This window comes from Ictalurus punctatus, chromosome 8 (assembly GCF_001660625.3).
Source record: "Ictalurus punctatus breed USDA103 chromosome 8, Coco_2.0, whole genome shotgun sequence".
NCBI classification, from domain to species: domain Eukaryota; kingdom Metazoa; phylum Chordata; class Actinopteri; order Siluriformes; family Ictaluridae; genus Ictalurus; species Ictalurus punctatus.
The window spans coordinates 2,542,866-2,555,684 of NC_030423.2; the positions used below are offsets into that span (position 1 = coordinate 2,542,866).

At 38.1% G+C, this 12,819-nt stretch overlaps 1 protein-coding gene across 2 annotated transcripts; it reads right to left on the minus strand.

The window, feature by feature from the left end:
• Nucleotides 1-745: 745 nt before the first annotated feature.
• On the minus strand, nt 746-12,819 carry sh3bgrl (SH3 domain binding glutamate-rich protein like). Of its 2 annotated transcripts, none has more exons than XM_017474820.1 (4): nt 12,574-12,819; nt 3,390-3,575; nt 3,060-3,140; nt 746-1,764 (listed from the first exon to the last, which is right to left on the minus strand). In XM_017474820.1, the coding sequence occupies exons 1-4, from the start codon at nt 12,616-12,618 to the stop codon at nt 1,729-1,731; spliced, it is 348 nt and encodes a 115-aa protein (XP_017330309.1). In that variant the 5' UTR covers nt 12,619-12,819; the 3' UTR covers nt 746-1,728. The 2 variants fall into 2 exon arrangements, with proteins under 2 accessions (XP_017330309.1, XP_017330311.1); XM_017474822.3 differs by lacking the exon at nt 12,574-12,819 and adding an exon at nt 8,314-8,431.

The following is a 12,819-nucleotide window of genomic DNA, read 5'->3' on the forward strand; positions in this document are numbered from 1 at the left end:
CTCATGGGTTACAGACGTATTTGTTGAGCTCATACACAATACATTGCTTACGACGACAATCAAGAACTACAGTTTTACTGTATTACATATAAACTAAGAACGCACACTCATCGTCCACTTTAATAGGAACACCTGTACACTTTCATGCATTCACGCGGACTTACCAAAACTGGACAGTTGAAGACTGGGAAAAAAACAAGAGGGGGTTCGAGCAGATGAATTTTTCCCTAATCTTGTCAAACGGACCAGTTTGGGTGAGTCTGTAATGCTTTTCTGCTCACCACGGTTGTAGAGTGATTATTTAAGTTACTATACCATTCCTGAGTTCAAAACTCTCTTATCAACAAGACATTTCCATCCACAAAACAGTTGCTCGCTCAATGCTTTTGGGTTTCGCTCAGCAGTTTGTGTACATTCTCTGTGAACCCTAGAAACTATCGTGTGTGAAATTCCCAAGAAAACGGTAAGTTTCTGAAATACTCAAGCTAGGCTTTCTGGTCACACAGATCACGTTTTATCCTAGTAGTTTTTGGTTACCCATGCTTTCTCGGTAAATGAGAACCTTTGTCAGGGCTTGTATTTATTTATTTATCTATCTATCTATCTATCTATCTATCTATCTATCTATCTATCTATTTATTTATTTATTTATTTATTTATTGCTGCAATTTATTATTTATTTATTTTAGAAAAAAGACAAAAAAAAAAAAAAAAACCCAACCCGGAACAAACAAACAAACAACCATTTTAATTAAAACAATGATTTATTGTCCTGCCCACTTCAATAATACATTTCTTCAAAAAAATTTTTTTGGCATATTTTCTATTTGCTCATAAAATAGAAAGGAAAAAAAAAAAAGTACACTATTAAGACACTCTGAAGAATGAGTTAAAGGTACACTAAGTAACACTTATACTAAACAATATATAATTACAATGATTATAGTTGGTATTGGGACCTCACATTTAACAAACGGTGAATAGAATTATGATATTAAATGACGTGTATACCGAAAAACTGAAAGTTCATAACCTGAACTGACTCCTGATTTTAAGGAAGCTACCAAGAAACGACAAGAAATGAAACTACACCCAACAATGAATCTTTTTTATTGTTGTACTTAGTGTACCTTTAAAAAGGTCTCCAAAAGCTGAAACACTGAAAGACAAAAACATATCCTTTGAAAGCTAAAGCATTAATGACTAGACTTGATGCTAACAATGACTAGCACAGATGTTTACTACCTACCGTAGCCCTTTAACATTATTTAGCAGGGAAGTATTTTTTAAGACGCGAACATGAATTTACAGGAATCATTTTGATGAATTCTAAGTGCAATCTGTGTGAAAATACAGGCACTAATCGATCACTTGCTTATGGCACATCATAAACGAATACCACCATACAAATGTACACAATGAGACCGACAGTGGAATTCTTTTTCAACTTCACATACATGGCAGGTAAGAAATTCTAGTAGACTAGTAACTAGTAAAGAGCAAGTAATCCACAGTTGTAAGACCTTCTCGGAGTCTGTAAGACTTGGGAGCAGGTAGGAACAGAATGGAATTATCTAATTTAACAGGGAGATTGATGAGCAATACGAACGGTGTAAAATTATAGGATAGAAAGCACATGACAGATTGTTGTATCTGGATAGGTGGGAAACAAAACAGTGACATCTAGTTGCAGCCTAGGAGATAGCAGGGAAATGAAGATGCTGGAGACTACTGCTGCTCTTTTTTAGCTAGAGCCTCTGCCTCCTGAAATGAAATAAATACAGTATTTTAGCTTAAGTGAAGTAACAAGAACCTAAAGATTTACTACGGTTTACCCACAACATTGACTTGGCACTGCAGCTATTCTGCAACATGAATCTGACAGACAAATCTCAGCCTCTGCAAATGATTTGATATATGGTCGACTCTAGAATTATTGGCACCCTTCAAGAGAATAGCTAAGAGTGGTTGTATAAAATAAACATTAAAGAAAATTGTTCAAATTTCCCACTGAAGCGATTGTCGAAAGGTTCTCGCAACGAATTGTGTATAAAAAAAAAAAAAAAAAAAAAAAAAAAAAAAAAAGAATTAAAAGATATTCAGTATAGTCCTTTTTAAAATTATTATTATTATTTTTAAAATCACTCACAATGTAGAAACCGCAGTGCACATTCTGTACATACGGCGTTTTAACCGAGTTCTTTTCAGCACCACTACAATATTCATAGCATTCAAATAAAACTATACAGCGTCTCCATGTGCTCGTTAATTCCGTTTGGTTTTCGCCAATGTTTATCATGTGTGCCAGTACTTCTGTAGCCGGTGCTGTAGGTAAATATTTTGAGACGCACAGGCATCATTTATGACTAAGTGAACTGGAAGCTGAATCGGTTTTACTGGGCAAGTACAAGGTAAACTGGGGCGTTACTTTTTTTTTTTTTTTAAGTACATTATTAAACGCGGGATAATCGTTTTTATAGACGGCATAGCTGCAGCTGAGATGATACTGGCAGATACATGTAGCTGTGGGAAAATCTAAATGGAATTAAAAAGCATCAAAGTGGTTAAAAAGCTACATCGTGGTGGTTTATGAGGGAGAATGCCGAATAAGATGTATATATATATATTCCGCTCCATCTCGTTCAGTTCCTTAAAAGGCTGCTAGGGGAGGCTAGAGTATCAAAAAGGAGCTTTACTTGTGACTATTCATCAGGCTGCAGACTATTGCACGGACTCCAGATCAGTTGTTATCAGACGGGAGAGTTGAGCTAGACATGTGGAATGAAACCAGTGATTCTCGACCCACTCAAGCATACTGCTGGCCTTTAGTAGGGACAGCTTAATTAACGCTGGGGCTGCTGGGAATTGTCAAACCATTACTCTGCAGGATTGCACCCGGCGTGCCAGTAGGGTGGACAGACTCTGTGCCGTTATTGTTATTTGCTCGAGTCACATTCCATTGAGTGGGGTTTGTTAATAATATGCAAGGTGGGAATAAAGAGCCTTTTTTTTTTTACGGATTCTGTTCATATAATTCATGTTCAGCCCAAAACGCATACCTTAGAACCTGGGGGTGCAGTCAAGCCTAGAAAAGCATACACGGCGTTCTCTTCTCGTGCATCAAAGAAGGCCTCATAGTTCTGTGGGAAGGGAGGAATTTCATTTAAGTGAACGTATGAGTCACAGAATGAAGAATCTGATAAGACAACGCAAATAGATCTGGGGGAAATTTGTGTGCGTGTTAATTATTATTTGCTGAGGCAGGAGACAACCCCAGAATCTGATTTAAATTGTGTAGGTGTGGGTGTACGTGAAGCCAAAGGACCAGGCTACTTCTCCAATTTCATACTGATTAGGACTCTAAAATAGTGATTAAAAATAGGACTGACCCCACAGTATCTCTCTTCATTGAAAATCTGAGGTGGGAGGGGGTTTCCTGTGGCTGGTCGGGAATCTACTGGTACGTTTTCCCGCATCCATTTCCTGTTGTCTTCGTTGGCTGCAATGTCACATTCCTCAAAATCGATCTTATTGGCTGCCAGGAACCCCATGACATCCTGCTGCTGTTTCTTGATCTAATAGGAGGGACAGGGAATGAAGATTAGGTGAATGCCCTCAGTGCTGTTGTACTCAAAACAAGATGCTCATTATCTCACTTCTTCTAACATTTCTGTTTAATTTCAGTCCTTAAAGGTGTCTGCTGAAAATGTTAAAAACATTTTTATGAACTGAGGAATGCATATCTGAGGGAAGATATTTAATATATAGATAGTATAGCTTTACCGACAACCCAACCACGCTGACAAACTCTTCCAATTAGAACTGTGTGGACATGTCAGATCTCATAATGATCGACACCATATCCCAGACAAGGTAAACATTCTAACAATGTCTGTAAAGAGGAAATATAACAAAAAATACAGACCTTTGTTTAATGTAGGTGTGCAACAATTATTGGCACCCCTATGAATTCATACGAGAAAAATATATTTGAAGAATATTCCCGTTGATTTATTTATTTTTTTAAAAAATTTTGTACACCTGGGTGACTAGGAACAGGAAATTGTTCAACCATGACTTCCTGTTTCACAGGGGTATAAATATGAGGTAACGCATAGGCCAAATTCCCTTAGTCATTCCTAACAATGGAAGTAAGAGCGAGGAATATAGCTGTGATGTGTGGCAAAAGGTTGTTGAGCTTCACACAATGGGAAGTGTCTATAAGAAAATAGCACAAGCGTTGAAAATGCCCATTTCCACCACCAGGGCAATGATTAAGAAGTTCCAGTCAACTGGAAATGTTATGAATCGACCTGGAATTGGACGTGTGTCTATATCGTCTCAACGCACTGTGAAGAGGACGGTTCGAGTAGACAAAAAATCTCCAAGGATCACAGCTGGAGAACTGCAGGAGTTAGTTGTGTCTTGGGGTCAGAAAGTCTCCAAAACTACAATCCGAAGTCACCTCCATCACCACAAGTTTTTTGGAAGAGTTTAAAGTAAAAAGCCTCTACTCTCATCCAAAAACAAACTCGAGCGTCTTCAGTGTGCAGACACTACTGGAACTTCAAATGGGATCGGGTTCTATGGTCAGATGAAACCAAAATAGAGCTTTTTGGTAATAAACACAGAGGTGGTTTTGGTACACAGAGAGGTAGCCATATGTAAAAGTATCTCATGTCCACGGTTAAATATGGAGGAGGATCTTTAATGTTTTGGGCTGTTTTTCTGCCAGAGGACCTGGACATTTTGTTAGGATACATGGCATCATGGACTCCATCAAATATCAACAGATATTAAATGAAAATCTGACTGCCTCTGACAGAAAGATTCAAATGGGCCGTGGTTGGATCTTCCAGCAGGACAATGATCCAAAACATCATCAAAATCAACACAAAAATGGTTTACTGACCACAGCATCAAGGTCCTGCCATGACCATCCCAGTCCCCTGACCTGAACCCCATAGAAAACCTGTGGGGTGAACTGAAGAGGAGAGTCCACCAGTGTGGACCTCGAAATCTGAAGGATCTGGAGAGATTCTGTACGGAGGAACGGTCTCAGATCCCTCGCCATGTATTCTCCAACCTCATCAGGCGTTATAGGAGAAGACTCAGACCTGTTATCTTGGCAAAGTGAGGTAGCACAAAGTATTGACTAAAAGGGTGCCAATAATTGTTGCACACCTATTTTTAACAAAGAGATTTTTGGCTAAACCTGTGTTGTGTTTGCATTTGTTTGATAGCCATGAGAGCAGAGAATTTCTGTGAATTTTTTGAACAAAAGATTAAAAGGTTAAACAATAAAGGCAATTTTTACCAAAAGGTGTCAATATTAGTGAAGGGCACTATATACACTCCCCTCCAAAAATATTGGAATGACGAGGCCTATATATGTTGAGGACATTTGGATTTGAGATCAAAATATGAATATGAGATGATAGATCAGAATTTCAGCTTTACATCTAGATGTGTTAAACAACTTAGGACATGGCACCTTTTGTTTGAGCCCCCCCCCCCCCATTTTGGATAGACATATTGGAACATGTGTTCCTTGTTGCCCAGGTGTGCCCTGTTACAGTGATTGCTTAAACAATGAATAGCTCTTAATGTCTACTCTTGGTTTCAGACCTGGGTTTTGCCTGTGAAGACTATATTTGTTATTTACAAAAAAAAAAAAAAAAAAAAAAAAAAAAAAAAGGATAAACCAACATGAAGATCAGAGAGCTGTCTATGGGAGAAAAGCCAGCTATTTTGAAGCTGAGAACAGAGGTAAAATTGAGATCAGAGCCATTGTACAAACAAGTCAACCAAGGAAAACACCATCAGCTGATGACAGAATCTTTGTGAAAGCTGTGAAGAAAGAAAAAAAAAAAAAAAAACCCAAAACAACAGTCAGTGATATCAACTACATGCTCCACAGGGAAGGGGTGAAGGTATCACAATCCACTGTTTGAAGAAGACTTTGAGAGCAGAAGTATAGAGGCCATACCACAGGATGCAAACCACTCATCAGCAGGAATTCGCTGAGAATTACACAGATAAGCCACAAAAGCTCTAGACCCACAAAGGACGTGTGAGAAAGAAAGGACCTGCTCATGATCCGAAACATACGAGCTCATTGGTCAAGCACGGTGGAGGTTGTGCCATGGCTTGGGCATACATGGCTGCTTCTGAAAAGGGCTCACTAATCTTTATTGCCAATCACCAGACCTTAACCCAATTGAGCATGCATTTCACCTCCTGAAACAGAAACTGAAGAGAGAAACCCAACATAAACAACAAGCTGCTATACAAGCCTAGAAAAAGCATCACAAAAGAAAAATGCAACAGTTTAATGAGGTCAGTCTGTCGCCACCTTGATGTAGTTAACGCAGGCAAGTTGCCAGATATGCAACCAAATATTAAGTGTTATTTCCATAAACCCAATCTGCTCCTATACTTTTGCTCACCTAAAAATGGGGTGGTCTCCATGTTCTAAGACACACCTCAATGTAAATATCAGGAAATGAAAGCTGAAATTCTGATCCATCATCTCGTATTCATCTTTCGATCTCAAACCAAAATTTCTTCAGTGATTAGCAACAAAAGCTTACAGAGCAGTGTTTTGAGAACAACGGTGATAACTGGGCAGGCCCACCCAGGTATATCGAAGAGCGTACAATTATATTTAATAGCATAAAAAAATGCATTTTATTAAATAATCTGTTCTAAGAAAACAGGGTACACTGTTTCTGATACACAGAGAGAGAGAGATTGAGAGAGAGAGAGAGACAGAGAGAGAGAGCGAGTGTGTGTGTCAGAAAAGCTACTAAAATTAGCACATTCTTTGCTGAAACATATGCGTACCGTATGTTGTTGACCAAGCCATGACTAACAAAGAGAACAGTTCCGTAGAATGCTAGAAACAATGACTGATCTACCGAACTGATGTGTTAAAAAAAACAAAACAAAAAAAAAACATTGCGACCTAGATAGCGTTTCCATATCCAGGCCACACTTGAACGTAGCCGATAGATACACGTAATTCAAAGCAATATTAATATCTCATACCTTATTGTAACATGCTTTGTGTGGAGAAAAGGCAAGACTGAACTCTTAGGCATTCCAATATGTATTACTAGGAAGAGGGGTGGCTCAGTGGTTAAAGGCTCTGATTTGCTGATCAGAAGGTCAGGCGGTTCAAGCCTCAGCACTGCCAAGCTACCTCTGTTGGGCCCTTGGGCAAGGCCCTTAAAGCTTATCCCTCAATTGCTCAGTTGTATAAATGAGATAAATGTAAGTCGCTCTGGTCTGCCAAATGCCATAAATGTAAAATGTAAATAATCCGGGGATAACTTAACTTTTTCATGTTATTAAATCTACAAAGAAAAGCCTATAATATCGAGGTGCGGAGAATAAAGTCAATATAGAACCTGCTAAATTATTTACAAATAAACAATATACATTTTATTTTGTGACTGCATAAGTATTCATCCCCTCTGCTGTGAAACCTCTAAATGAGTTACATAATTAGCTGAATGGAGTCCATCATGAAAACACGATGAACAGGTTCTGGGAAAGTATCAGTCAGGGTTGGGGTGATAAAATGATCTCGAACATCCTACGGAGCACCCATTAAATTCATTATTTAACATTTTTTAAAGGAGTCTGGCACAGCAACAGAGAGGCGAGGCAGTGCACCAAAAGTCAGAGCCATGGTAAAAAGGATATAGATTTTTTTTTTTTACAGCTTCAAATGTTAGGCATATTGTGCAAATGAAATGGTAAAAAAAAAACATCCCATTAAAATTCTAGGTTGTAACACTACAAAATATGGGAAATGTAATACAAGCACACACACATACACACATACACACAATAACCTGATCAGTTAAATGTGGCTGACAGGCTTTAAGGCACAGCAGAGGCAGCTCTGACGAGAAGTAGAGAAGAATGACCCTAGAAGGGGAGACAAAAACCACCAGATCTTTTGGGACTAGCCTAAGGGAGGAGGGAGTCAGATAAACACAAACCAAATAAGGTCTGCTGTGGGGAGGTTAGCAATAGCCTGCTTCTAAATAACCGAACGTCACAAGACAGACACACAGACATGGACTGTGATGATCCGGACATCAGCAGTCAGCGAGGTTCGCTCATTTGAATAATAATAATAATAATAATAATCTACAGGAATAGGGTCTGTTAGCAAGCAGCTGTTTCCATCTGCAGATACACAAGCATCACAACACATACCGAGTTTGTTTCTGGCCCAAACACACACACACAAAAAAAATAAATAAATAAATAAATTCGTTATAAATCTGCTACTTCAACCTGTCAAATGCAAAGCCTATTTGCCTATGCAAATTCCTGCCGTGTCATGAAACGTAGAGCACTCAGGAAACACGAAAAACGACAGCGGTGTTATTCCTCGGATGGTTCTGGAATGTCTGGAAATGACTTGCAGCATGAACTCAGCAGTTGTTGCGCAAGCTCAAGCTCTCTGGAGAGGGTGTAAGAGGATCGCAGCCTTCTCTTTCAGTCTGAGGTTTGGGTGTACCCACTCACAAAATAACCCATTTCACTAATGTCAAGGTGAATGAACTTTCCCCAGGAAGAAACCCCAAATATAATTTCACCTTGTTTATTATTATACTTGAAATTAGCCCGGTGCAAACCACCAGCCGTTTCCTGGTTCAGATTTCCTCTTGCACAAGAGTAGCAATAAATGATCTCCATAACTTCCATTTCGTTTCATACAGCATACTGAAGGTCAAGTGAGATGAGGGCCTAAATATGCCAGGCATAAAAATGTAAACAATACCTAAACAAACCATGCAATCCTTAGCCAGTCTTAATTCCAAATGATAAGCACTATTCAGACATTGCATGGTATGGACATGACGTTCTTACTAAACCAAGACGGCCATTTAAAACATCATCTAATCTCCAGTGTTAATGATTGATTGATTAGTGTCTTACTTTTCCAACAGAACTTCGTTTTGTCTGTTTATTACCGTAACCATCTTCCGTATCATATAAGATAACAGTAAGCATTTTGACATGGTTTAATTTCACTATCGTCTCTGATTGAGACTCTTAAACTGCCAGGGTTCATCTGTTGACCTGTTAAAGCTAGAGGAATAAAACTGAATCAATATGAATAAAGCCTCTGTAATGGCCTGCAGTATTGACCCCGTGTACTATTAAGTTTCAATATCAATAGAGAGGACAGAAAGACTAAATCATTATCAATTAACAACAGAAATTGTGAATTAGATGGGAATTTACTTAACAGTTTGTTGGTAATTCGAATCCCTGTACCCTCCCCCCTCTATGCATGCTGTACTTGAGAGGATGTGAATATTATCTGTAGTTCGCCTCTCGTCCTGAAGATGTCGCCATCTTTCATGTTTTGAATTTTGAAAACTGCTTTATTTCTTAAACGTTTCAAGTTGTTAATGAATTTCACTGTTGCAAATTTACAATGTTTTTAATTTATTTACTTATTAATATTTTGCCATAATGTGTATTGTGCAGTTTGTGTACACCTTGTGTATGCACCCATTTATGATCTCTTGGTACATTGTTTGTTACTCAAAGTAAAAGTAAAAAGTAATTAAACATAAGTGTGTGCGCCCTATCGTTGATGTAAATGTCTATTTCAGTAATACAGCCACGTAGGAGGGTTTCAGTTACCAGCGGTTATATTAAAACATGGATTCCGTGTCTGCAAAACTAACAATTTAAATGAGGTATCGATATAACTAATCGAGATCAAAATTGAATTGAATCGAACCTATATAAATTCGAATCGAATCGAATCGCCAAATTGGTCGCAATACCCAGCCCTAGTTATGCGTACTGTTTAACACTGTAACACTAAATATATGTAATGTACTACTAAAATGTTTACAGATATATACACATATATATACACTTATGCGCAACTGCACTATCAAAAGCATTGCCTTAAATGAACAGTTTCATACAGAACACACCAATGCTCTGAGGGGAGCCAGGAATGTTTAAGGGTGCTCCTAGGAACTCATCATAACTCATCTAACGTGGTAAGACCTTAGAACTAAGTTTTCATACTGAAGTACTGTTTAAAAGTATAACAATCTAAAGTCAAACACTCATATGCTAGTATAATCAAACTGAACTTGATTAAAGTAAGAAGTGCGATCTTTACACATATTTTAGAGCACAATATTCGATCCGCAAACGCCTTCTTCATTTCAGTGCCATAAAAGGTTCCACCTTGATAACGAAGATAACAAACACCTTTGTTATCCCACATTTACGTTACTTACTGTTCCACATTTATTTGTTTAGTGGTCAGAACATTTCCTCTTCCTTTAACTCTCTCCAACTGAAAACCATTATATTCGATGACAAATAACTTTATTAATCTATGCAGGAATGAAGTTCAGACCAGCCTAGTTTTAAGATTGTTTTATACTAAAGCAGTTCAGGCAATACTAAATTATATTACGTTACTCCGTTTAGAGTTGACTCGTGTAAAGGATGTACGTCAGTTTATTACATAAAAGTCTCCCTCTGTTCTGTGGCTCTGGATGCAACCTGTTGATGCCTTGTATTGGTTTATATATATATATATATATATATATATATATATATATATATATATATATATATATATATATATATATATATATATTTTTATAACTGTTATATTAGCGCATAAAGCTGCTACATCTACCAGTAATGTTTGTAAGAATTGTGTAGTAGTCTTTGTACATACGGAATGTGGTTTTTAACTACTATAAAGAGTTGTTTAAACATGCTAAGTAGCTAACTTGCTAATGAGCCTGCTAAACAAAGTAGGTTGTGTCACTTGTCAAATAGACGGCTAGTAAAATTTGCCTAAAAGCAAACGCACCGAGAACTGGATCGTTTCAGTTTCTGAATATTTGTGTTAAATTTTCCTTTTACATACGACTTACACGGCAGAATTAGAAACAGTTCTTTGCTTACGTTTTTTTTTTTAGTTCCGTATTTGTGTCTTACTATTTCTGGTTTAGTCATGGCTGGTTCTACAGATGAAGTTTGCCTGTAATTAATAACTCCATTTTGGAGTACTGTTGTTGGGATTTCCATGATGTAATTGGTGGGAACACACACACACACACACACACACACACACACACACACACACACACACACACACACAGGCAGGCCAACTTCAACTCCAGACCCACCCTAACACTACGTGATTGATTCCTAGCACTCTTCCACATCATCATGACAGAGAGAGTTTATTCTGGGATAGTTAGAGCTGTTATTGCATGGTGTACATGAGACATAAGTAAAGACACCCCTAACAAGAAAGCTGATGCACAATGCATAATCTAAAGCATCATATATATATATATATATATATATATATATATATCAGTATCAAGTACATGCTTTAACATCTATTTCTTAATCAAACGCTCATTTTAGTAGCACACTTGACAACTCAAGCGTGTTACATTGCAGGATATAGGTTTATATTAAGATACAGGTTTTCTAAAGTGGTTCTCATAGACCGGTTCTTTACCCGAGAAACCATTAGTTTTACTCTTCACACAGCATCCCTTTCGGACAACATTACAATGCTAAATTTGATCAACAAATCCGATGACGCCTGCAAGGCTCGAATTTCATATCGATTTCTCTCCTGTCCTGATTGCTATGTTTTGACATTGGGCCTCACAAAATTCCCATTTGGGCATCTCGACAAGGTGTGTCTTAACGTTACGTAACTTGTAATCCTTGGAGCTCAACACGGACAGTTAACTGACCAAATTAGGAGGAGCTCGTTAAACCGGTCACGTCTGAAGCCAGGGGTAGCAGGTCACTGTAGTACAGTATATCAATATGTACATCAGCACATGCAACTTTCTATGGGTTTGTTTGTTTGTTTTGTTTTTAAAGCATTTTTTAAAACATCTGGAAACTCCCCAAAGCCAAACCTCTTGAGGATCCTCTGTACTGCTATTATAACATCCCATCATTTTGTAATCTTAAGTGACCACGTTGCAAGGATGAGAAAGCAGTTGTATCACTGCATGAAATAAGCTGATAGATAAATAAATAAATAAATAAATCCACTACAACGCCATATTCAAAGCAGCATATAACCTGATACATACCCACTTTGACAGATCAGGAAGTGGCTGCATCTCTATGTGCAAAATATCTATCCAATGCCATATATAGAGCCATTTCTCTCTCGAGACTTCCTGTACTGTTTAAAAAGAAAAAAAAGAAGAAAAGAAAAAAAAACAAGCCTGATCTAGTCGTTTTAACAGCATCCTAGCCTGCGTCTCATCTATACCCAAATGCACGAAAATAAATAAACAAACAAACAAACAAACAAACTGTAGCCTAAATATTTGCTCAAGAAAATCAGCCGTTCTGTACAGCAGCTGCACGCTCGCGCGAAGATGTTCAGATTTGGGGCTGTAACCTGAGCTCGTGCATGGATGCTAGCTGCTGGTTTAACATGCACGGCTTTCAAATGTTGCTCGAAAAGCACCAAGTTCACTTCCATCAGTTATATACACGACTTTCGAAGCTTACTGAGGTTGATCCGGATGACGAAGCGATGTAAACTTTGATCACCATCGTGCTGGGAATTCCTCGCGACGTGGAGAGAGGAAGAAAACAAACAGAGATAGCTTTGGAGCTTGCTAAGAGTGGGTGCTTTCCTTTCCTCCTTAGAACTGTAGACTAGTGTTTCTGCCGACGGAGGAGTATGCAAGGCTTGCTCTGCTTCTCGATGGACTTCCCAACTTCCACGCCCCCACTCTCTCTTTTTCTCTCTCT